Raw genomic sequence first — 22,435 nt, forward strand, 5'->3', positions numbered from 1 at the left:
GTGGCAGGCGAAGCCAGGGCACCGCACACCCGAGTGTCTTCGACCTGGCCCTGCCCTGCCCGTGGAGACGAGCCGCAGTAGCGGGCAGGCAGCCCTGCCCAGAGCAGTGAGGGGAGGCGGGCGCAGCAGGAGGGACTAGCCTCAAGGCAGGCGGACCTCGGCTCCAGCAGCCAGACCGTCCTCTCTCCCCCTGGTGTGCCCGGCGGGCCCCTGGGGGCGGGGACCCTTGGCCTGAGTTTGGCCTTGGCCTGAACAAGCATGGCCCCGCCCGCGCGTCCACGCTCTCCCCCCCCCACCCCCCCCGCAGTGGGCGTTCCCAGGCAGCGGTCAGACAGGAGATCGGCTTCGTAGGTGGCGACCCCTGCCCGTCAGCAGGCCCCTGGCTGGGGCCCAGCAGCCCTGCGCAGCCGTCCCTGCGGCCAGCTCTCCCGTCCCCGGGGCTGTCCTGTCTGTGGGCTCCGTCTGGATGCCTCACCTGAGCCTCCTCACCTGGGAGCCAGGGCTTTTGTCTTGTTAGCACCTTGCCCTGGGCACGCAGCAGGCACCTCGCCCACAACTCCGGGGGCTTTGCATGTGCTGTGCCCTCCGGGGGCCCTCCCTGCTTCCACCCGCCCCTCCTCAGCCCCCGGCCCCAGTCGCAGCCTCAGGCGGGCGGGGCAACCTCAGCCTCTGAGGGATGGAGAGCTCAGAGCCGGGCTGGGGAGGGGCGCGCAGGGGTGGGGCAGCAGCAAAGGAAGTGGGTGCCTAAGCCGAGGTGGGGGGTGGGGGGACAGCAGGGACCCGGAGTGGGGGACGGTGGGAGGCCAGGCTGTGAGCTGCAGGGGAGGGGCTCAGCTGGGTTTCCACGAAGCTGGGACCTTCTGAGCTGTTTGCAATTTCACTTTCCAGAAAATGAAACTGAAGCGGACAGTGGTCACGTGACCGGCGGCTGGGAATAAAGGCAGCGCTTCCTCGACTCGCGCTTCCAGCTCCGCAGGCGCCGGCGGCATGGAGTGTCCTTCCTGCGGCCATGTCTCCAAAGAGGACGCTCCCAAGTTCTGCTGCGAGTGTGGGCGCAGGCTGCCCCCCGCTCCCGGTAAGGCTGGGGGTGCGGTGGGGGGGCGGCGCCGGCCTGGACCTGCCTCCTTTCCTGGGAGTGGAAACTGAGGCCAGTGGGCGGCCGGCAGCGCCTCCGGGGCCACGGGGAAGCTCGCTTGCCAGAAGCACTTCCCGAGCAGCTCCCCGCTTCTGCTGGCGGCGCCGGCGCCTCGTTAGAATTCCATCTCCTTCCTTAGGGAGAGTGTGAGGCTCCCGCCCCTTGGGAGTGGGAGTGTGGCTGAGCTCGGGATGGGGTGTTGGGAGGAGCTGCATGGACGTGGGAGCCCAGGCACAGGGCTGGGCGAGGGGTCGCCTGGCGAGGGTGGCCGGCGGAGCCTCAGGGTGTCATAGCGCGGCAAGTGGGTCTCACCCGCCGACTTTCCACTCCGCATCCTGATGCCTCCTCCCCTTGGGCTGTCGTCTGCTCCGCGGGGCCCTCGCCCGCTCCGTGGCTTCTCATGTCCTGGCAGCACCGGGTCAGCCCTCCTGGCCCAGAGCCGTCACCTAGACAGCCGCTGGGGCCCCCCACCCAGTGTCTGAGGAGCCTCTCCATTTCCTGTTTCTGAAGCCCAGCTCCTACCCACCCCCAACCCATCCCTCAGGCCTCCTACCTGCCCTGAGCCCGGCAACCCACCCACCTCTCCAGGGCCTCGGGCCCAACCCCCAGCACCGACCTCCCCGCCTTCCCTCCCGCACACCCCACATCTGTTCCCAGGACCCGCTGGCTGCGTGGGCAGAGCCTGCCCAGGTGGTATCTCCCCCCGCCCCCCTGCTCCTGCCATGCCTCCCAGAGTAAAAGCCGCACGTCCTGCCTGAATGCCCCTCCGGTGCCCTCTGACCTCCTCCCCTGCAGCCCCTCCCCCGCCCAATGGCCTCCTGGCCTTCCTGGGACACATGCTGGCTCTGACCCCAGGACCCTGGCTGTTCCTATGCCTGGACACACCTCCCTCCCTCCGGCCTTTTCTCCGCTGTCTCCTCCCCAAGCGCCCCACCCACTGGGGCCCGCACTTCCTCTGTCTCCTCTGTCTGTCCTGTGGCTTCAGGGGAGACTTGCTGTTTTGGCCGCTGCTGTACCCCAGGTCCCTGGCGGTGCCTGGCGCACAGTAGGTGCTCAATAGACAACTGCTGTGGGCCTCAAAGAAGGTCCGTGGGGCCCGTGTATTTTGTAAGCACACCGCTGTGTGTGCATATGTGTGCACCTGAGTGAATGTGCACGTGTGGGATGAGCATGTGTGTGCACCTGTGTGCATGTGCATGTGTGTGTGTGCATAGTGGGCAGACGCCGCAGTCCCAGGCCTCCCTGCTCTTGCCCAGTGACCTCCAAGGATGTGCCCTGCGGGGTGTGGGGCGTTGGTGTCGGGTGCGCAGGTAGCAGACACTGTGCTGGGGCTCGAGGGCGGGGGGTGGGGGGGAGAGCGCTTCATGTTGTGCATTTTGTTCTTTTGATTTGCTTCTGGGCCTCACCCCTGGGGAGAAGCTCTGAGGGTCACAGACCAGTGGCCCTAGGTGGTCGGCGAGTGTCCGCTCCCTCCTTGATTCCTCGCTGTCCAGATGCCCAGTCATGGCCAGGCTGAGCGCCTGGGGTCCCAGTGGGACTTCCGCCCGCAGGGCTCCCCACCCCTCGACCACCAGAATGGGGACGTTGGGACGGCAGGGGCCTCTGGTGCTTCAGAGACTCAACAAAATAGAAACCGATCGTGCCCGGCCCGTGTGGCTCAGGGGTTGAGCGTCGACCTATGAACCTGGTCACAGTTCGATTCCCGTCAGGCACATGCAGGACAATTCACAGGAAGGCAGACAGGTGTTTGCTGGGGCTGCAGAGACGGTGGGACCCGGACAGGACGTGGTGCAGGCCCTGCTGGCACACCCGCCCCCCCACTCCAGCCTGGACCAGGCCCTCTGTCCAAGTCCCTGTAGGCGGTCCAGGGGGAGGAAAAAGCCCGCCCTGGGTCTTTGGTTCTGAAGGTAATCGGCCTAAAATAATGCTCGGGGCAGAGACATCCTTGGGGTGAGACCCTGCCCCCTCCAGCGGCCATCCTCCCGGCCAGGCCAGCGGCCACCCCAGGGCCCCAGCCCGGCAGGGCATAGCCACGCCCTGCAGAGCCCTGGCCTAACCCTCTTCTCCCTCTGAGCACAGAGGCCTTTTGTTTTGTAAACTATTTGTATGTTTTTATTGATTTCAGAGAGGAAGGGAGAGGGAGAGAGAAACATCCATGATGAGAGAGACAGTGATCAGCTGCCTCCTGCACGCCCCGCACTGGGGGTCGAGCCTGCAACCCGGGCATGTGCCCAGACCAGGAATTGAACCCTGACCTCCTGGTTCATAGGTCAACGCTCAACCCCTGAGCCGCGCCGGCTGAGCATCATTGACCTTTTTGCAGGGTGAAAGCGCGGGGGTGGGGGTGGGGGTGTCTTTCCCCTGCTGTCGGGAGTGGTGAGTGCTGGTCCTGGTCAGTCCGTGGGAGCGCACAGTAGGGCCAAACACCTGTGCCTGAAGGAAGAGGCCTGCCTGGCTCTGCTGGCCCCTGAGCACCCATCCTTCGGGCCAGGGCTCAGGGCCACAACCCCGGGAACACACAGACTTCCTGTCTGCCGGCTCCTGGCTTCCTACCCCTGGCCCTGACTCGCTGTTCCCAGAATACAAAGTGAAAGCAAGAGGGGAGCGCTGTGGAGGGGGCGGTATCCGCCTGCGCAGACACAGACGGGTGGCTGGGACCTGCTAGGACCTCGGGGTCTGGGGGGGATGGTGGGGGGAGGGCACATGGAAGGGGAATGTGTGGCAGAGTCTCAGGCTGCCCCAGGCGGGGGGTGTGGGGGAGGGAGATGGCGGGCTCTGCCAGGCGTGATGTTGGGCTGCCCTCAATGGAGGGCTTCAAATGCCAGTCAAGTCAGCATTTTGAGGGGCAGGGAGTTAGGGGGCCCCTCCCCACCCCAAGTTCCCACTGCCAGTGCCCCGGGGACTCAGGTGGGACTTCCAGGGGGACTCTGGTGCTGGAAGGTTTTGGGGGATGGTGAAGCTCTGGACAATACGTTTCGTTCTTTTTTATTTTATTTTATTTTTTTAAAATATATTTTATTGATATTTTGTACACAGAGGAAGGGAGAGGGACAGAGAGTTAGAACCATCGATGAGAGAGAAACATCAGCTGCCTCCTGCACACTCCCCACTGGGGATGTGCCCGCAACCAAGGTACATGCCCTTGACCGGAATCGAACCTGGAACCCTTCAGTCCGCAGGCCGACGCTCTATCCACTGAGCCACACCGGTCAGGGCACGTTTCGTTCTTTTTTAAAATATATTTTATTATTGATTTGAGAGAAACACCAATTGGTTGACTCCTGCACGCCCCCTGTTGGGGATCAAGCCCACAACCAGGCCTGTACCCTGACTGGGAATCCAACAGGCAACCTCTTGGTGCCTGGTCGACACTCAACCACGGAACCACACCGGCCGTGTTATTTTTTTCTTTCTGCATTTTCTTGAGAATGCCGCAAGGGCGGGGAGGGGGGACACTGGGGCCTGAGCCGGCTGCTGTGGTGAGGGGGGTAGGGGGTCAGGCTGTCCTGGGACGCCACGTGCGTTCCCCTGACGTCGGGCCTGCGGGCAGCGGCTGTAGGGACGGAAGGTGTTTCCTCCCGCCCAGGTTCCCTGGCTGGTCCCATAAGTAAAGCCATAGAAGTCAGGTTAGCGAAGCAAACCCCCATGGAGAGCAGGGACCCTCCCCCCGTGGGCCCGGCACAGGCCACCCTGCAAGCTCCGTCCCCAGCAGAAGACGGGTGCGGGGTGGGGTCGGCGACCGGGAAGGCCTGCAGGTGGCCATCATGCCGACTGGCGCGGGCCTGCAGCTCTGGTAATTGCTCCCAGGGATGGCGTCCCCTCCTCATCCTGTGCCATGCGGGCCCCTTGCCAATGCAGGTTCCCCGCATGTCAGTGTCCCTCCAGAGGGGCACCTTCCCTCGCCTTCAGGGCGCCCGGGCCGCCGACCGGCATGGCTCAGTGAACGGAGCGTCGGCCTACGGACCGAAGGGTTCCGGGTTCGATTCCAGCCAAGGGCACGTACCTTGGTTGCAGGCTCCTCCCACTCCCTCCCCCCATCCCCCCTGGCCCAGGCCCTGGTCGGGCATGTGCAGGAGGCAACCCATCGATGTGTCTCCCTCTGTCTTTCCCTCTCTCTTCCACTCTCTCCAAAATCAATGGAAAAATATCCTCGGGTGAGAATTAAAAAAAAAGACCAGCTCAAACGAATATTCCAGAGGGTGATGGGCTCTTCGCTTCCCTGCCTTGTAGACTCTGAGAACGACCCGAAGGCGACATCGGTGCCCGAGGGGGAGAAGGAGAGCGGACAGGAGCCGAAGGAGGAAGATGACCCCCAGGTGACGTCGGTCCCTGAGGGGGAGAAGGAGAGCGGACAGGAGCTGAAGGAGGAAGGTGGCCCCCAGGCGACATCGGTCCCCGAGGGGGAGGAGAGCGGACAGGAGCTGAAGGAGGAAGGTGACCCCCAGGCGACGTCGGTCCCCGAGGGGGAGGAGAGCGGACAGGAGCTGAAGGAGGAAGGTGGCCCCCAGGCGACATCGGTCCCCGAGGGGGAGAGTGGACAGGAGCTGAAGGAGGAAGGTGGCCCCCAGGCGACATCGGTCCCCGAGGGGGAGATGGAGAGCGGACAGGAGCTGAAGGAGGACAGTGGCCCCTCCTCATCGCTGGACTCCAGTGACCAGCAGGGAGAGCTGGCCCAGCCCAGCTCCCAGTCCTGGAAAAGCCAAAAAGTGAGTGCTGGCCCCGGGCGTCCTGGTTCTGCCACCGCCGCTTCCTGCCGTGGTTCCCCAGCTGCCGGCCCTGGTGCCCGAGTCCCCACGGCACCGGCCCCGGAGCTGCCCCCGCAGCCCCGCCCGTCGTCAGCCCTGCAGGCTGGGTGGCAGAGCGGCCCTCCCCGTGCCGCTGCGCGGTCTCCGGGGCCCTGTCTGCTGGGTCCCGCCTGCCGTTTCCTCCCACCAGCCCGGGCCTGCGGCTGTGCTCTGCCCCCGGGTGCCCGCCCCTCTGTCCTCTTGGCATTGACGGTGCCGACCCCCAGGTGCCTCCGCGCTCCGGGTCAGGGCGGGCGCTCGGGAAATACCCGGCAGGCGGTTGCCTCCCAACAAGCGTCAGCCCCGAGGGGCTCCTGGGCCAGGGACCAGGCCAGGCTGCGGGCAGCTCCCGGGCGGGTTCAGGAGGCTGGGGGCAGTCTCCCCTCGGCCTAGGGCAGGTGTCCTCTCTGGCCCTCGGTGGGTGCTCCTGGTGGCTGGGGCGGACCCGCCGCAGGAGGCGCTTGGGGTCCATGTGTGTGTGAGTGTGTGGGGGGGGTGGGGGTGCATATGTGAGTAGGTGTGCATGTGTGGTGGATGTACGTGCTGTGTGAGTGTGGGGGTTGTATTGGGGATGCGTGTGTTTGTGTGAGACTGTGTGGTGTGTATACATGGATAGATGTATGCAGCCATGTGCAGCCGTGTATAGACCTGTGTAGCTGCATCCAGCTGTGTGCAGCCCTGTGCCGCCCTGTGCAGCTGTGTACAGCATGCACAGCTGTGTGTAGCCATGTGACATGTGTACAGCCATGTGCAGCCGTGTACAGCTGTGTTCAGCCTTGTAACCCCCCTCCATCTAGAGAACATTCCAGCCCCCAGAGGCTCCCTCCTGTCTCTTCCATCAAAAATCTCCTCACTGAAAAGGAAGCTGTTATTGCACGTGGAGCCCACATGGAGGGCGTTTGTAACAGACGCGGGCGAGAAAGTGAGACCGATGCCCCCCTTCCCTTCGGCACGAACACCGCTCAGCCGGCGGGTCTCCCGGCCGCCCCAGCTCCCCATGACCCCGCTGTGGCCGCTGTCCGGGCGTGCGCTCCTACTGTGCGCACTTCTGGCTCCTGTGGGAAGTCGCCACAGTCAGAATGGTCCAATGGAAGACCACGCTCATTAGAAAACATACCTGTGTGTACACATCATGAGGAACATGTACACACAAGACGTACACATAGAAACCATGGTGAAACTGGATTTTTGTCAAGGGAAGGTTTAGGTCTCCGCCCCAAGCCCTGCGCACGTTGCGTGCCGGGCCACCTGGATGTGCGCCCCTCCCCCCACGCTGTGTGCTGAGAGCCGCACGTCCGACCTGGTTCTGGAAGGGCCTGCGGCAGCTCCCAGAAAGCACGTACAGCGGGAATAAGAGAGTGCAGGTCAGAGGGCGACGAGGAACTGCAGCCAGAGGAGCCCAGCCCCGCAGGACCTGAGCTCAGACCGAGGGCTGAGGGTGCGGCCCGGCCCCGGGGAGAGGAAGCGCGGGGCCTTCCCGGAGGCAGAGCTGCTGCAGACGTGGCGGCCTCATGCGCAGACTCGCTGGGCGCCTGTGTGCCGGGGGTCGTCCTGGGTCCGGACACGGCAGCGAGCAGAGCACACGGACTTCCATTCTAGAGGGGACAGGAGACAAGCAAACGGGCATGTCGTGTTTGTGAGTGTGCGCGCGTGCAAGTGTGTGCGTGCGAGTGCGTGTGCACGTGCGAGTGTGCGTGTATGTGTGTGCATGTGCGCGTGGTGACATGAAGCAGGTGGCAGCTGGGGAGCCTGGAAACCGCCCTCAGGGTTGCCTGGGGCGGCCGTGTGTCGCGCTCGTGATTGTAGACAGACGTGCAGGAGGCCTGCTCAGGGTTCTTGGGCGATTCCAGGAGCTGACCCAGAGCGAGGCCACCCCACCCCCACGCACAGACGCACCCCATGTTCTCCCATCCCCCTAACCCAGGTGACTGGCCTTCGGGGTCACGGGTCACTGGTCCTGAAGGGACTACTCAGCTTTCAGCTCGGAGCCTCGTCCCCACAGGGTCCTGTCACACCTGCTTCCGTAGCTGGGGACTCTTCGCCCCGCGCAGGGCCTCCTGGGGGCGCCGTGTGCCCGGGCCGGTGGGGGGCCACTCTGCCTGCTCACCAGCCCCAGCCTCTTCTCCGTTTCGATTTCCTGCACAGCATACGCTCCACACGAGAGAGTCCCGCAGCGTGGACCTGCTCGCTGACGGCCCCGCGCCGGCCTGGCGGGGCTGCCCCCCCAGGAGGCCCCATGAGGTCGGCTGCGCTTGGGCCCACTGTCCACCACCCCCGTCCTCTTTTGTCTCAGCGTCATTCTTCCCAAGATAAAGAGATGGCAGGTGCCCGGCTGGCACGGCTCGGTGGTTAAGCGCCGTCCTATGATGGTTCGATTCCCGGTCAGGACACAGGCCTGGGTTGTGGGCTCGATCCCCAGTATGGGGCGTGCAGGAGGCAGCCCATCCATGATTCTCTCACCACTGATGTTTCTCTCTCTCTTGCTCTCCCTTCCTCTCTGAAATGGATACAGATGTGTGTGCATATTTAAGTTCTGGGTTTTAAAAAAGAGATGGCAGGTCCCTCGGGTGTCAGGTGCCGATCGAGCTAAGCTTGATGTTCGTGAGCAGCTGAGAGGACTTGGAGGGAAGGTGGTGAGTGTGGAGTGCGCCTGGGAAGTGAAACCAGCGTCTCTCTTTCTGTCTAGAACAAAAGGAAGAAGCAGAATAAAAAGAACCGAAAGGCGTCCCTTTCCAAAGGGCTGGAGTCCCTGCCCGCCTCCCCCTCCACGCCTGGTAGCCTCCAATCGCTGGCGGACCCTGGGGTCCAGGACGCAGCCCCGCCCCAGAGCCCCGCTCAGCAGGGCGGGCCCCCCAGCCAGCCGCTGGGCGGAGGGCGTCCGCAGGGCCGGGCCGCTGGGGCCGCCTCGGCAGGAGGGTCTCCAGACAGCACAGCACCCCAGGACCAGACCCCAGGAGGTGCCCCCCCAGGAGGGAAGGACCAGGAGAGGGCCGGGCCCCCCGCCTCCGCCAGTGGGAAGGAGGACGCTGCCCAGGAGCTCCCGCCGCCCACGCCGCAGGGGGACCCCTCGGAGCCCAGGAATGAGCCGCCCGCCATGGGGCAGCAGGCCGCGCCCCCCGCTTCCGGGGTGAGTTGTGGGGAGACGAGGACCAAGGGGGCCTGGCTGTGCAGTGTGGCGCCAAGGTCGCCCCTTGGTCTGGGCGGGGCGTCCTCTTCTGGGGCTCGCTCCTGGGAACGGGCGTGGGAGAGGCTGCCCTGTGCCCTGGGCCCCTGACCCCGTCACCCAGCCCCCTCTTCTGGGGCTCGCTCCTGGGAACGGGCGTGGGAGAGGCTGCCCTGTGTCCTGGGCCCCTGACCCCGTCACCCAGCCCCCAGCCCCGCCCCCGAGCCCCCATCACCCAGCCCTTGGCCCTGAGCCCCCGACCCCGTCACCCAGCCCCCATCACTGAGCCCCTGGCCTCATTGTCACCCGGCCCCTGGCCGTCACCAGCCCCTGGCCGTCACCAGCCCCTGGCCCTGAGCCCTCAACCCCGTCACCTGGCCCCCGGCCCCGCTGTCACCCAGCTGGAAGCGATGCTGACCCTCACGCCGTGGAGTCCGTCTCCCTGTCCATGTGGCCCTCTTGGCCCTGATGTTTGGTCTTCATTTCTTCCAGGCGACTGATGCGGCAGCCGAGCTGGTGGAGCCAGCGGAGGGGACTGAGGTCCAGAGTGAGACGCAGAAACCGAAGGAGAAAGCGAAGCAGAAAGCGAAGCCGCCCGGCGCCCCTGCCAGCGCCCCTGCCGCCCCCGAGCACGGCCAGGTGAGGGCTTGTTCTGTGGGAGGCGCGGCCGGCGGTCTGTCCCACAGCCGCTCCTTTGGCCGGTCCTGCCACCGCTCCTCTTTCGTTCGGTTACTCACCCGTAGGTGCCGGCTGGAGCGGGAGTGCCCGCCAGGCCTCGGAGCCCTCTCTCTAGAGGAGAGAGACGGTGTGGGGAAGGGGCGAGGGCTGAGGGCAGCGGGTGGCGCCCAGGGGCCATGGCCGGGAAGGCCTCGCCCACGAGGGGTTTCTGTGGTCGCCTGGGTGGGGCGAGAGGCAGGCCCCGGGGAGCTGGGGGCCGTGTCTCCAGCAGAGGGAATGGCAGGGGCAGGGCCCGAGGGACCAGCAGGAAGCCGGAGCCCCCGAGCAATGCGGGGAGAGGCCGTGGTGGGGGCGCCCAGACCCGCGCGGGCAACCTTGGAGGCTGGTGTTCAAGGTGGGGGCTGGTTCCTTGTCCCAGGAAGCTGAACCCAAAGGCAAGGCTGCCGTTTCTGGGGAGAAAGCCAAGCCGGGAAACGTGAAGAAGCCCGACCGGGGCCACAGGGGCGACGCGGCCACCCCGAAGGGCGAGGGGGGCCAGAAGGAGCTGAAAGCCGACACGCAGGAGGTGCCGAGCAGGTAGGGCGCCCGGTGCAGTGGCCCGTGGGGGCTGCGAGGTGCCCGCTCCCGGGAGGCAGGCCCAGTGCTCACCCGCCCCACAGGCGTCCCCAGGCTCCAGGGAAGGCGGGGCGTCCCCGGGGCCCAGAGGCAGCTCGGGCCTGGCCTCAGGAAGGAGGCTGCGATGTCCGAGCGCTAGCCAGCCCCCGCCACCCCACAGCACTTCCCGGGCAGTGCCCCCTGTCCTGCACCCACCTCCCACCCCGTGGAGGGGCGGCGAGAGGACCCACCTGCGGGCGGTAGGTCTCAAGTGTCGATGCACTTGAGTTTTGCTGGGTGCGTGTTAATGCAGGAGAAGAAATACAGGTCCATGTGTGCATGGGTGTGCACATGTGTGCATGTTTGTGCACATATGAGTATGCAAGCACACGTGCGTGTTTGTGCACGTGCGCTCATGTATTGTGCACATGTGTGCATGCGTGCTTTGCATGTACGTGCTGGATAGACAGTCGGTGTAATGTGCTTCCTGGCGGCTCCCCTGCAGCCCCCTGAGCCCCGGCGAGGGCGTCACGGTGTTCTTCCACGCCATCCTCTCCAAGGACTTCAACTTCGACCCCGACCAGCACCGGCTGTTCATCCGGGGTGGAGAAGAGCTGGGGACGCCAGGATGGAGCCTCAACGTGTGCGAGCTGCACGTCGCCAAGTGAGTGTCCATCTGTGAAGTGCTTGTTAGCGAAGTTGGTGGCATTCGTTTCGAGCAGCTCTTCCCCTCGACGCGCTTGCCCTGCGTCCCCAGGCCCTGCTGCCGCCCGGCAGTCCCGTCTGGGGGCCAGCTGGCGTCTAGGCGTAGCTCTCGCCTGCGCTCCACACCGAGTTTCAGAAGAACGAAGACTTCCGGGAGGCTTTCCCGATGACCAGGCGGTGTCCCCTCTGTTCTCAGAATCCTGGACTCGCACGGGGTCCTCGTGGAAGGCAGTGCCGTGCTGCCCAAGCAGCTGCTGGACCGGCCTGCGCCCTACAAGTACGTGGTCGTGAAGGGCAAGGAGGCCACGCTGTACGAGTTCATCTACAAGCAGCAGGACAAGGAGAGCAAGCAGCACGTCAACCGCTGCCTGCACCTGCGGTCGGCGCTGCTGGGCTCCGGAGGTGCGTCCCGGGGCGGCCGCAGGCACCGGCCTCCGAGGGCAGGGGCTCCCGGCTGGGTCTCTGCTCAGCGGGCCCCCCCCCACGCCATCTACAAACCTGAGTTTGGAAGCGAGTTTCCATCAGTGTAACTTGAGCGCTCACGTAGGAGAGGAAGCGAGGGAGGGATTTGTCGTGAAGGGAGGAGAGGAGAGGCAGCTGTTGAGCGAGGGGCTGGGCGGGAGGCGCAGGAGTGGGGGCGACAGGGGCAGGAAGGGCGGCCCTTCAGGGAGATGTCCACAGGGCGCTGGGAGTGAGCGTGGCGAGGAGCGTGGAGAGCCCCGCCTGCCGCCCCACCGTGTGGTCGCTCTCGGCCACTCTTCTTGCTCTTCATTTCTTATTGTCTGTTTTGTCGTCTTTTTCTTACTTTTTAAAATATATTTTTATTGATTTCAGAGAGGAAGGGGGGGGAGAGAGAGAGAGAAAGAGAGAGAGAGAAACGCCAATGATGAGAGAGAATCATTGACCGCTGCCTCCTGCATGCCCCACACTGTGGGCTAAGTGCCCTGATGCTCAACCTGAGCCACGCCGACCAGACCATTTTCTGGTTTGTATCGTTAACTGCCTTCCGTGTTTCTTTGCCGTGTTTTATACTCACCACATGCAGTCGAGTGCGTGTGTCTGCGTGTGTGCGTGAGTGTGCCTGTCAGCCCGGGCCGAGGGCTCTGTCTGCCTTGTCGCCTGTACCGTCCTTCATGGGGTGGGCATCTCGTGCCCCGGAGGCTGCTGAGTGGCGCCGTTCCAGTGTAAAAGGGTTACCCCCGAGCGAGCGTTTTCCTAGGGGCTCGGGTGCCGGTCTGTGAGCCATCGAGCTTGCCGCGGCACACCCTGTGCGGCCAGGCCCGGACGGCGTGGCCTCCGTCTCGCGGCGTCCGCATGCCTGTCCCCAACCCAGCCGGCTCCCCGCGGGCAGCCCCGGCCGCTTGCCTGCGAGGGGCACCGCCCGGCCAGCCCTCGGCATGTCCTCCCTCCCCTCTGGGCTCACTCTGCTGCTCCTGCCCCCGCTCCCTAGACTGGCACCAGTATGACGACATTATTTGCAAGTGGCCCGATGGGAAGCTCCGGGAAATCAGGGATTACTTTCTGAGCCATTTCGTGGACCAGATGAAGAAGAACGTGAAAGGGAAGCAGCTGGCGGCCTCCGTCATGCTAGACCGCGTCCTCAGCGTCCTGCAGCCCTGGAGCGCCGCCAACCTGAGCAGCTTCTTCACGCAGTTCCGCCAGTTCTTCTCCGTGGTCAGCGAGCCCATGGTCTATGAGGCGCGGGCGCAGCCCTGGACCTCCCTGAACTACCCCAAGGAGCAGGTACGGCTGGGGCGCTGCCACTCCCTCCTCCATCTTCTAGCAGCAGCGTCACCCACCTCCTAGTGGCCAGGGGACCCGGGGTGCCGTGGGCAGGTGCGGATGAGGGAAGTGGGGGGAGCTTCTGCCCCTTTTCTCCGAATACTTCCTCTTGGGAATCCTTTGTTCTTGCCATTGTCTTCCTTCTCCCACTGCTGGCCCCACCCCCACTGGCCCCACCCACCTGACCCCCCCCCACTGGCCACACCCATCCGGCCACACCCCTCACCTGGCCTCCACACCTGGAGCCCTCCTTCCTGCCTCTCCCCGGGCACTGGGGTGGGGCCTAGGCAGTTCTGAGACACACCTGGGCCCACATCTGAGATGAGGCTGAACCACTGTGAGCACCCAGGCCCTCCCGGAAAGCCCCTTCCCCGTGCCGGGGTCTCCGATCCCATTATCAGGGTGGCTCCCGGAAATCCAGGGCAGCTGGGCCCAGAGAGGGGCTGCTCTATCACAGAGCTGTCCCTGTCCCTCGGGCCATGGCCTCTGCCGGGTGAGGTGGACCCCGGGGCAGTGATGGGCAGCCCGGATGGCTTCGGCTCCACGGCCCTGTCCGTTTCCCCTGCGTCAGGTGAGGGCGCACCTGTGGGAGTGTTTGCAGAAGCACATGGCGCCGTTCCTGGAGAGGCGCGAGGACACTCTGCCCCCGGACGCCCCCGTGAGGAGGAAGCTGAGGATGGGCCTGATCGCCCTGCACGTGGCTGAGGAGCTGGAGCTCCCGCTCTCGGGGCACGACCTGGGCGCCCTGTGTGACCTCCTGTGCGCCAGCACCAGCTCCGCCCGCGACCTCCTCGACGACCTCAGCTTCATCTTTGAAACACATCAGAGGTAGCGTGTGTGTGTGTGTGTGTGTGTGTGTGTGTGTGTGTGAGAGAGAGAGAGAGAGAGAGAGAGAAACGATTTTATAGTCACTTTTTAAAAATATTTTTTTTATTGATTTCAGAGAGGAAGGGAGAAGGAGAGAGAGAAACATCAATGAGAGAGAATCATAGATCGGCTGCCTCCTGCATGTCCCCCACTGGGGATGGAGCCCGTAACCTGGGCCTGTGCCCTGACCAGAATCGAACTGTGACTTCCTGGTTCATAGGTCCACGCTCGGCCACTGAGCCGCGCTGGCCGGGCCCCTTCCTGTGTAAAAACTTGCTTTATACTTAGACTGACGCTAGACGCCCAGGCCCACGTGCCAGCCTGCCCGGGCCCTGGTGGGGATCACTCAGCCGCCAGTGGAAGCGGCACCATCGGGAGTTTGCTGGGGGATATTCGGTGCCCACGGCGTTGGGGGTGACGCTGAGGGTGCCCTCTCTCCCTGGGGGATCAGCCACTCTCAGTGGCCTGCCCGCCCTGGGCGCGCGCTGGCCTTTCCCCGGGACGTCAGGCAACGGGAGCCTGCCAGCGCCCTGGCTCACGGCAGGGCCTGTGTCCCGTTCCCAGGTGGCGAGAGTACCTGCTGAGGCTGTGCCGCAGGAGCATGGAGCTGGACGTGGGCTCCTGGGTGGGCATCCTGCCCGTGCTCCACCTCTGCGCAGGGCTGCGCCCCCCGTCCCGGCAGCCCGGGACTCAGCCCGAGGACGTCTGGGCGGCCCTGGAGGGAATCTCCTTCTCGGAGTTCCGGCAGAAAAGGGCACATGAGTAAGTGTGGGCTCCCCTCCCCGCGTGGTCTCGGCGGGCCTCCCTGGCGCACGTGGTCCTGCTTCTAGGGAGCGAGCAATGCGTCTCCTCATAAAACGGCTCTGTTAGAGAGTGTGAGACATGCGATGCGCAGGGGACACCCCAACGCCGCCCGCACCTTCGGGGCGCGCAGGAGCGGCTCTCAGAGGAGGCCGGGGAGCGCAGTATACAGGGCAGACGGCGAAGCCCGTTTAAGCGCAAACACTGAGTCAAAGTCAAAGGAAACTCGAAGGCAGACGAAGGACAAGAACATGGATGCAGGCGCCCGTTGCCTAGCGGCCCCGCTGGCACTGCCTTTTGCCGAGAAACTGTTCCAAGTGCACCCCCCCCCCCCCAACCGAGGGGCCCGGCCTCCGGGCTTATAGGGAGGGAATAGCGTCCGGTGCGTCGTGGGGAGCAGGCCCCGCGTGGCTGTTAAGGGATGGGTGGGGCAGGAGGCCGTGGTGTCAATAGGAAACGGAACGTTATTCAGCCCCGAAAGGCCGTCCTGCCGTTTGCTACAACCTGGATGAAACCTCAGGGCGTGAAGCCAAGTGAGATGAGTCAGAGCGGCACAAAGGCTGTCTGATCCCACTCATCCATGGAATCCAAAAGGGCTGGGGTGGGGGAGGGCGGCTGTTGGTCAGAGGTGCAGACTCCAGCTGTCAGGCGGTCCCGGGGGCTGCACAGCGGGACTCATCAGCGGGGCTGCGTGGCAGGAGGGAGTGGATCTCAGAAGCTCGCTGCCGAAAGGGAGTGACCACAGGCCTGGGAGACACGATGCAACAATCCACACCCTGCTACCCCTTCCAGGGACGCAGTGGTACCTATCAACCATCTCTCAGAAGAGCTAGAAGCAGTGCTGCCTTCTTAGTGTTTTTGTTGTGAAACATGCATAACCTAGGATTTACCAGGTCACCGTGTCCGTGCACAGCTCAGCGGCATTAAGCACACTCACGGGACACCCCGAGCCTTGCCCAACGGACACTCCGTCCCTGTGAAGCACTCACTGCCCCCCCTTGCCCCCCATGCCTCCTGCTTCCTGTCCCCGTGGGTGGGACCAGCCAGGTACTCCTGCCAGGGGGGCCACACAGGGGTGTCCCTTGGTGTCAGGCTGATTTCACTCTGCACCCTGTTTTCAAGGTGCATCCAGGTGGGTGAATCCTTAATGTTATTGTTTCCTTTTCATTCAATCCACCTCTTAGCACCGACATTATTTTTATTTATTTAAATGTATTTTTATTGACTTCAGAGAGGAAGGGAGAGGGAGAGAGAAACATCAATGATGAGAGAGAATCCTGGATCGGCTGCCTCCTGCGCGCCCCCCACGATCGGGCCTGTGCCCTGACCTCCTGGTTCCCAGGTCGACGCTCAGCCCCTGAGCCAGGCGGCAGGGCCACTTTTAAAACCCGAGCTTCCTCGATGCTTCGTCCAGGTCTGCGTGGCCCTCAGCGCCCTCCCCGCCCTGCCCTCCCTCCACAGAAAGGAGCGCTTGCTCCAGTTCATGGTGGGGAAGAAGCACCTGCTGGATGCGGACGAAGCCCTGTTCCGGTCCTGGTTCAGCCTGCTGCCGCTGGGCAGCCTGGCCGCCTACCTGCAGGAGTTCACCGACCACCTGACTCGCTTTCCGGCGCGCGTCCTGGACTGTCTGCAGGGCACCTGCTACCGGCTGCAAGGACTCAAGGACGCCCACGTCCGAGACCTGGAGGTCTGTGGCCTGTGGCGCCAAGGGCTCGCGGAGCAGGGGCGCCCAGCCCGTTAGCGTGCAGAGCCCCGCTCCCTCCTCCCGGGAAACCACGGGGGCTCCTTCCAGTGCACTGTGCCCGGCGGCGTGGCTCGGGTTGAACCTCGACCCGTGAACCAGGAGGTCATGGTTCTGCTCCTGCTCAGGGCACCGGCCCAGGTTGCGGGCTCAATCCCCAGTGGGTCTCTTCCTCTCTCTCTCTCTCTCTCTCTCTCTCTCTCTCTCTCTCTCTCTTCCTCTCTCTGAAATTTTTTTTTAAAAAAAGGAAGAATCTAATCCCTTTGGCTCATTGGATAGAGCATTGGCCTGCGGACTGAGGAGTCCTGGGTTCGATTCCCGTCAGGGGCATGTACCTTGGTTGTGGGCTCAGTCCCCAGTAGGGGGCGTGCAGGAGGCAGCTGGTTGATGTTTCTCTCTCATCGGTGTTTCTGTCTCTCCCTCCCTCCTTCTCTGTAAAAGTCAGTAAAAAAATATTTTTTTTAAAGAAAGAAACTGCCCTGGGAAGCTCCCTGTTTCTTCCGTTTCAGTAAAACCCTCGCTGTCCCTTGGTTATGTCTGCGCCAGGCAGGGGGACGTCACCCCCGCACGTGGGGACGCAGCTGCCATCTTCCTCTGCCATTTTGGGGCGGGTGGGGGGGGGACAATGGTATAACCCTGGGCCCCGCGTGTTATTCCTGGGAGATCAAGTTTAGCACCTGAGCGCCTTAAAGCGCTCGCAGAGGACGGTGCGCGGCTCGGCTCTGTTCTCGCGGGGGTGTCTTCCGTTTCAGCGGAGACTGCGGCGCAGGGTGTAATGGCTGCTGTTTCTCTCCTTCGCCCCCAGGCTGTTGACCTGACGCTGAAAACGCTGCTGCACCTGCTGGACATGTTTCAGGACCGGTAAGTGGCACCCCGCCCCATGCACATCCCCCTTCCTCTGAGTTATGCCTGTGATCCTCCCGGTTTTTGTTGTTTTTAAATATGTTTTTATTGATTTCAGAGAGGAAGGGGGGAGGGGAGGTAGAAACATCCTGCAGGCCCCACACTGGGGACTGAGCCCGCACCCCGGGCCCGGGCCCTGACCGGGAATCGCGCCCGACCTCCTGGTTCCTAGGTGGACGCTCAGCCACGAGCCAGGCCAGGCCGTTTGCTTTGTGTCTTGGTCGCAAGTTGGCGATGGGCTGGGGTTGCCCTGCGGTTACGCTGGGCACGGGCCCAGGAGATGCCTCCGCTCGGTGTTTACCCGGAAGGACCGCGCCCTGGCGGCGGGCGCTGTTTCCCGTTTCCCGGGCCCCGTGATTTCCCGCCACTCTGCTGCGCAGGGTCCTCGAGGCGCCCTCGGTGCCGTCCTACCTCACCGTGTGCCTGAAGCTGCACGAGGCCGTCTGCGGACTTGCCAAAGGCCAGATGACTTACCAGCTGCCCGAGCTGCCCGCCTCGTCCGCGGAGATCGTCTGCCGCGTCATCAGGCTGAAACCGGTGGCGGTGAGTGGGGCCCAGCCCGGCACGCCCCGCGGCCATGGAGTGTCCAGTGCCCCGCTCACAGGGGCTGGGCCAACGCTGGGACGGAGGGTGGCCCAGCGGCCGCTCATCACCCGCTGGGTGCCGGCTCCCCGCGGCTCTGTGCGTGGAGGACGCCGTGTGACCAGGCACCTGGGCCCCCGGGCTCCTGTGGGAGGGGGGAGTTGACGCGCAGATTGTCAGGTGACTGGGCAGTTACAGAGCAGAGCAGGTGGCCGGCGGCTGTGACACCCCCAGTGCACGTCCACGGGCCGTCTTTTCCACTGAGCTTTTCCCTACACTTTAAAAAATATATATTTTTATTGGTGTCAGGAAGGGAGAGGGAGAGAGCGATACAAACATCAACGATGAGAAAATCATGGATCGGCTGCCTCCTGCACGCACCACACTGGGATCGAGCCCACAACCCGGGCCTGTGCTCTGACTGGGAACCGAACCCTGACCTCCTGGTTCACGGTCAACACTCAGCCCCTGAGCCACACCGGCCAGACTCCCCTCCAGCAGCAGAGGCCGGACCAGGACGAGTCTCTCCCCTCCCTCCCTGCCTCCCCTTTGCTAACAGGACTCCGCAGAGGCGCAGGGCAGCGACTCGGGAACCAGGACCTCCGTGAGGGGCGTGGTCCAGGGAGCCCTGAGCACCACGAGGGCGTGGCTCGCAGGGACCTTCAAGCAGAAGATGTTCAGCAGCTCCTATGGCTCATCCGTCAGGTTCACCTACAGTGAGGAGATCCAGGTGAGCCTGCGACCCAGCACCGGGCCTCGGCGGGTGGTCGTCCTGGGGGACCTAGGCGGGTGTCTGACCTGGGGGACCTGGGCGGGTGGCCGGCCTGGGGGACCTGGGCGGGTGGCCGGCCTGGGGGACCTGGGCGGGTGTCTGTGTCCTGGGGGACCTGGGTGGGTGGCCGGCCTGGGGGACCTGGGCAGGTGTCTGTGTCCTGGGGGACCTGGGCGGGTGGCCGGCCTGGGGGACCTGGGCGGGTGTCTGTGTCCTGGGGGACCTGGGCGGGTGGCCGGCCTGGGGGACCTGGGCGGGTGTCTGTGTCCTGGGGGACCTGGGCGGGTGTCTGTGTCCTGGGGGACCTCGGTGGGTGGCAGGCCTGGGCCTGGGCCTTGAGCCCCGCCCCCCAGCGGGATCTGCAAGGCCAGGCGCTGGTCGGGCCGCCGGCCGGAGCCCCATGGGGGCAGACCTTCTGGGGAGGCGCTCTGGGGCGGGGCTGGGGGCACTGGGGTCTGACTCGGTGCTGAGGTGATGAGTGAAGTTTATGACCTTGGACGTGGAAGGAAAGGGTGAACTCGGGTGCTGCTTGAAGGGAGGCTGGGCAGGATGGCATCTGAAGTGAGAGAGACCTGAGCCCCAAGGTGGGCAGTGGGGTTTCCAGGGCGCCAGGCCTGGAATAGAATCATGGCCGCGGCGGAGGGCGGGGACCTGTTGGCTACTGGGAGGGCGGGGCAGGGTGGCCGCGGGGAGGGCGGCCGTTGGGTTGGGCTCGGGCTCGCGGGCAGGGGCTCCGCCAGGCTGGGAAGGGCGCCTGCTGGGGAAGCTTTTGCCGCTCCCCTTTGGGTTTTTATTTTTTATTGTCGTCTTTTTAAACATATTTTTATTGATTTCCTAGAGGAAGGGAGAGGGAGAGAGTAACATCAATGATGAGGGGGAATCACGGACCGGCTGCCTCCTGCACACTCCACAGTGCGTTCGAGCCCGCAACCGGGCCTGTGCCCTGACCGGGAATCGAAGCGTGACCTCCGGGTTCACAGGTTGCTGCTCAGCCCCGAGCCGCGCGGCCGGGCGGGAACCTGACATTTTTCAGAACAAAACCTTGAGGGCGATTCTTCCCGAGTCACAGCCAGTTGCACGTGAAGGGCCGTGCGGCTCCCAGGCCTTCGTGTTCCAGGCGGAGCTGGGTGCCCTGCCCGCCGCGCACAGGGACAGCAGCCAGGTCCCACGCAGGTGCCCCTCCTGCAGGGCAGCGCCCCGAGTCCCCATAGTCATTGGGAGACAGCTTGCGGCACTTCCTTGTCCCTCTCCTGTGCCTTCCTTGCAGGTGAGGCGGCGGCTGGTGGAGATCCCCTTCCCCGAGGAGCACGGCTGGAAGGCGACCTTGCTGGGGGACCTGGCGGCGCGGCTCAAGCAGGTACCGGGGTCGGCGCCATGCTTCTCGGGGCGAAGGCAGGTCGGGAGCCCCGACACCCGTGCCCGCCTCGCCGGGGGCCCCGGATGGAATTCCAGGGAACGACTGGGGCAGGGGTTGCCACCAGGGGAACCCCAGGCACATGCAGGTCCCCGAGCGGCCGGTGGTGACAGGAGCCTGTTAAACCCGGTGCGGGGGGGGGGGGGGGGGCGCGCGGGGGGGGGGGGGTACGGACACAGACCTGCTTGTTGTGCAGTTCAGGCCCAGGGCCCTCAGAAGTTCGAGGTTGATTTTGCTGTTGCTGTTATTGCTCACCCGAGGATGTTTTTCCGTTGACTTTCGGAGAGTGGAAGGGAGCGGGGGAGACAGATGATGTGAGAGAGACGCCCCATACTGGGTATCAAGCCCTAAACCTGGGCATGTGCCCTGATGTGGTTCATAGGTCGCCACTCAGCCACCGAGCCCTGCCGGCCGGGCACAACTCACCCGTTGTTGCAAACTGCAGCGCAGGCGCCTCTGCCGAGACGGCATGGAGCCTGCATGTGGTCTTGCTGTTGGTCTGGTGTTGGGGGCAGTGAGGACGCGCTGAGTGTGGGGGCGGGAAGAAGGTCCCATCAGTGGGGACCGGATAGGAGAGCGGGAAAGTGAGAACCACGGGCATCGGTGTCCCCGGGCTCGGAGTGCGCCCCCAGCCCGCCCCTGCGCCCCGCAGGAGTCGCCGCGCACGCAGATCTCCGCCTACTGCAGCCCCGACTGGGCGGCCGCGGGCACCGACGACAGCGTGTCCAGGTGCTTCGAGAACTGCGTCATCGAGGCCGTCAGCTCAGCTTGCCAGGTGAGCAGGCGCCCGGGTGCCTTCGGGTCCCGGCTGCCAGGTGAGCAGGTGCCCGGGCGCGCTTGGGGTCCCGGCTGCCAGGTGAGCAGGTGCCCGGGCGCGCTTGGGGTCCCGGCTGCCAGGTGAGCAGGGGCCCGGGCGCGCTTGGGGTCCCGGCTGCCAGGTGAGCAGGCGCCCGGGTGCCTTCGGGTCCCGGCTGCCAGGTGAGCAGGCGCCCGGGCGCGCTTGGGGTCCCGGCTGCCAGGTGAGCAGGTGCCCGGGCGCGCTTGGGGTCCCGGATGCCTCCGAGGTCAGCAGGGACATCGTCGGGAAGGGCTGGCCGGGCTGGAAGGGCTGGAACCCGGGACCCTGGACCCGGGACCAGCTCCTGGAGGTGCCGCTCAGATTCCCGCAGTGTGCGCTGTGACGTGTGGTCAACCCAGCCACGCACTTGTCACCTTGAGTCCGGCGGTGTCCCCGCTGCTCCTGAAGTTCCCGTGAGGTCCCCGCTCCTGGTGTGCGCTGTCTCCGACCCCGCACCGGCGCAGTGAGAGACGCCAAACGTTGACAACACATTTATGGAGGAAAAGTGACCCTGTCCAGCCACTTAGGGATTTCTTCTGCAAAATAGGGAGATCGTCTGCCCCACATCGCCTCTCAGGGGAAGCCTCCTCCTTTGTATGTGTCGGTGTGTGCGTACTTGTGTAGGCATGTGCACACATGTATACATGTATGTGCACACACGTGTATGTGAACGCATGTGGCCATGCATGCACAGGCATGTGTGTAGATGTGTGTGCAGGCATATGTGTGTGTAGGCATGCGTGTGCGTGTGCATGTGGGGTTCTCTATAAGAAGCTCATGTCACCTGTGAATGGCTTTTCTTCCTTCCAATCTGGGCCTGTCACGCCCGTCCTTGCTGACTGCGCGGCAGAAGCTCCAGGCCACGTGGCGTGGAGAGCAGGGCCCTCGTCTTGATTCCCTCTCCCCCGAGTGTGGGGTCAGCTGGGCCCAGGCCCTTTCCCGGAGGGAGTGCCTCCAGCCCCGGGGGAGGGAGGTGGGGGGGCGTGGTTCTCTTCATGAAAGGGCTTGGATTGTGTCCAGTACTTTCCTTAGCCTATTGAGACGGCCGTGCGACTTCTTTCTATGATGTGATTATTACATTAAGTTGTTTTTTATGTTCAACAAACGTTTCATCCCTGGGATAAACCCCATTTGGTGTTTAATCCTTTTTATAAGTCGCTGGGGAAGGCTCTCTTTCATCCTTTTGTTTGTTTATTTAATCCGCACCTGAGGATCTTTTCCCATTGATTTTAGAGAGAATGGAAGAGTGGGGGGGAGGCAGGGGGCAGGAGGGGAAAACGGAGAGAGAGAGAGAGAAGATAGAGACACATCGATGTGAGAGAGACTCATCGATTGGTTGCCTCCTGCACACACCTTGACTGGGGCCACGGATGGAACCTGCAACCCAGGTACGTGCCCTTAACTGGGAGTCAAACCCAATACACTCTGGTGTGCAGGCCGACGTTTTAACCATTGAGCAACACGGGCCAGGGCCCTTTTATCCTTTTAAATATCAGAAAGTATCTGTTGTAAACTCTCTCTCTCTCTCTCTCTTTACTAACTACTGGAACTTTTGGTAAACACTTTGCAGCTAAAGGAGGACAGCATTTGTGTCTGGATGGGGACACAGAAAGAGGCCTAAATGTAGGCGCCGTGTGCGGGCAGGAGGGCTCGGCACGAAGGAGGTTCAGGGTTAC

General features: G+C 64.0%; 1 protein-coding gene across 5 annotated transcripts in view; it reads left to right on the forward strand.

The window, feature by feature from the left end:
- The first annotated feature begins 781 nt into the window (after nt 1-781).
- Nucleotides 782-22,435, forward strand: part of RNF213 (ring finger protein 213) — a 77,614-nt gene continuing 55,960 nt past the window's right edge. Inside the window, exons 1-17 of one of the 5 annotated variants that reach the window (XM_059671463.1) lie at nt 782-1,075; nt 5,366-5,451; nt 5,518-5,841; nt 8,606-9,046; nt 9,575-9,721; nt 10,179-10,336; nt 10,860-11,018; nt 11,256-11,461; nt 12,510-12,802; nt 13,413-13,669; nt 14,273-14,470; nt 15,971-16,196; nt 17,056-17,111; nt 17,534-17,696; nt 18,295-18,465; nt 19,775-19,864; nt 20,574-20,696. In XM_059671463.1, coding sequence (XP_059527446.1) covers nt 988-1,075; nt 5,366-5,451; nt 5,518-5,841; nt 8,606-9,046; nt 9,575-9,721; nt 10,179-10,336; nt 10,860-11,018; nt 11,256-11,461; nt 12,510-12,802; nt 13,413-13,669; nt 14,273-14,470; nt 15,971-16,196; nt 17,056-17,111; nt 17,534-17,696; nt 18,295-18,465; nt 19,775-19,864; nt 20,574-20,696 — 3,186 coding nt within the window. In that variant the 5' untranslated portion in view covers nt 782-987. Of the gene's footprint in view, nt 1,076-5,365; nt 5,842-8,605; nt 9,047-9,574; nt 9,722-10,178; nt 10,337-10,859; nt 11,019-11,255; nt 11,462-12,509; nt 12,803-13,412; nt 13,670-14,272; nt 14,471-15,970; nt 16,197-17,055; nt 17,112-17,533; nt 17,697-18,294; nt 18,466-19,774; nt 19,865-20,573; nt 20,697-22,435 lie in introns of all 5 variants that reach the window. The other 4 variants (XM_059671466.1, XM_059671465.1, XM_059671462.1 and 1 more) reach the window with 4 other exon arrangements.

Source organism: Myotis daubentonii, chromosome 16 (genome assembly GCF_963259705.1).
Source record: "Myotis daubentonii chromosome 16, mMyoDau2.1, whole genome shotgun sequence".
Classification (NCBI taxonomy): Eukaryota; Metazoa; Chordata; class Mammalia; order Chiroptera; family Vespertilionidae; genus Myotis; species Myotis daubentonii.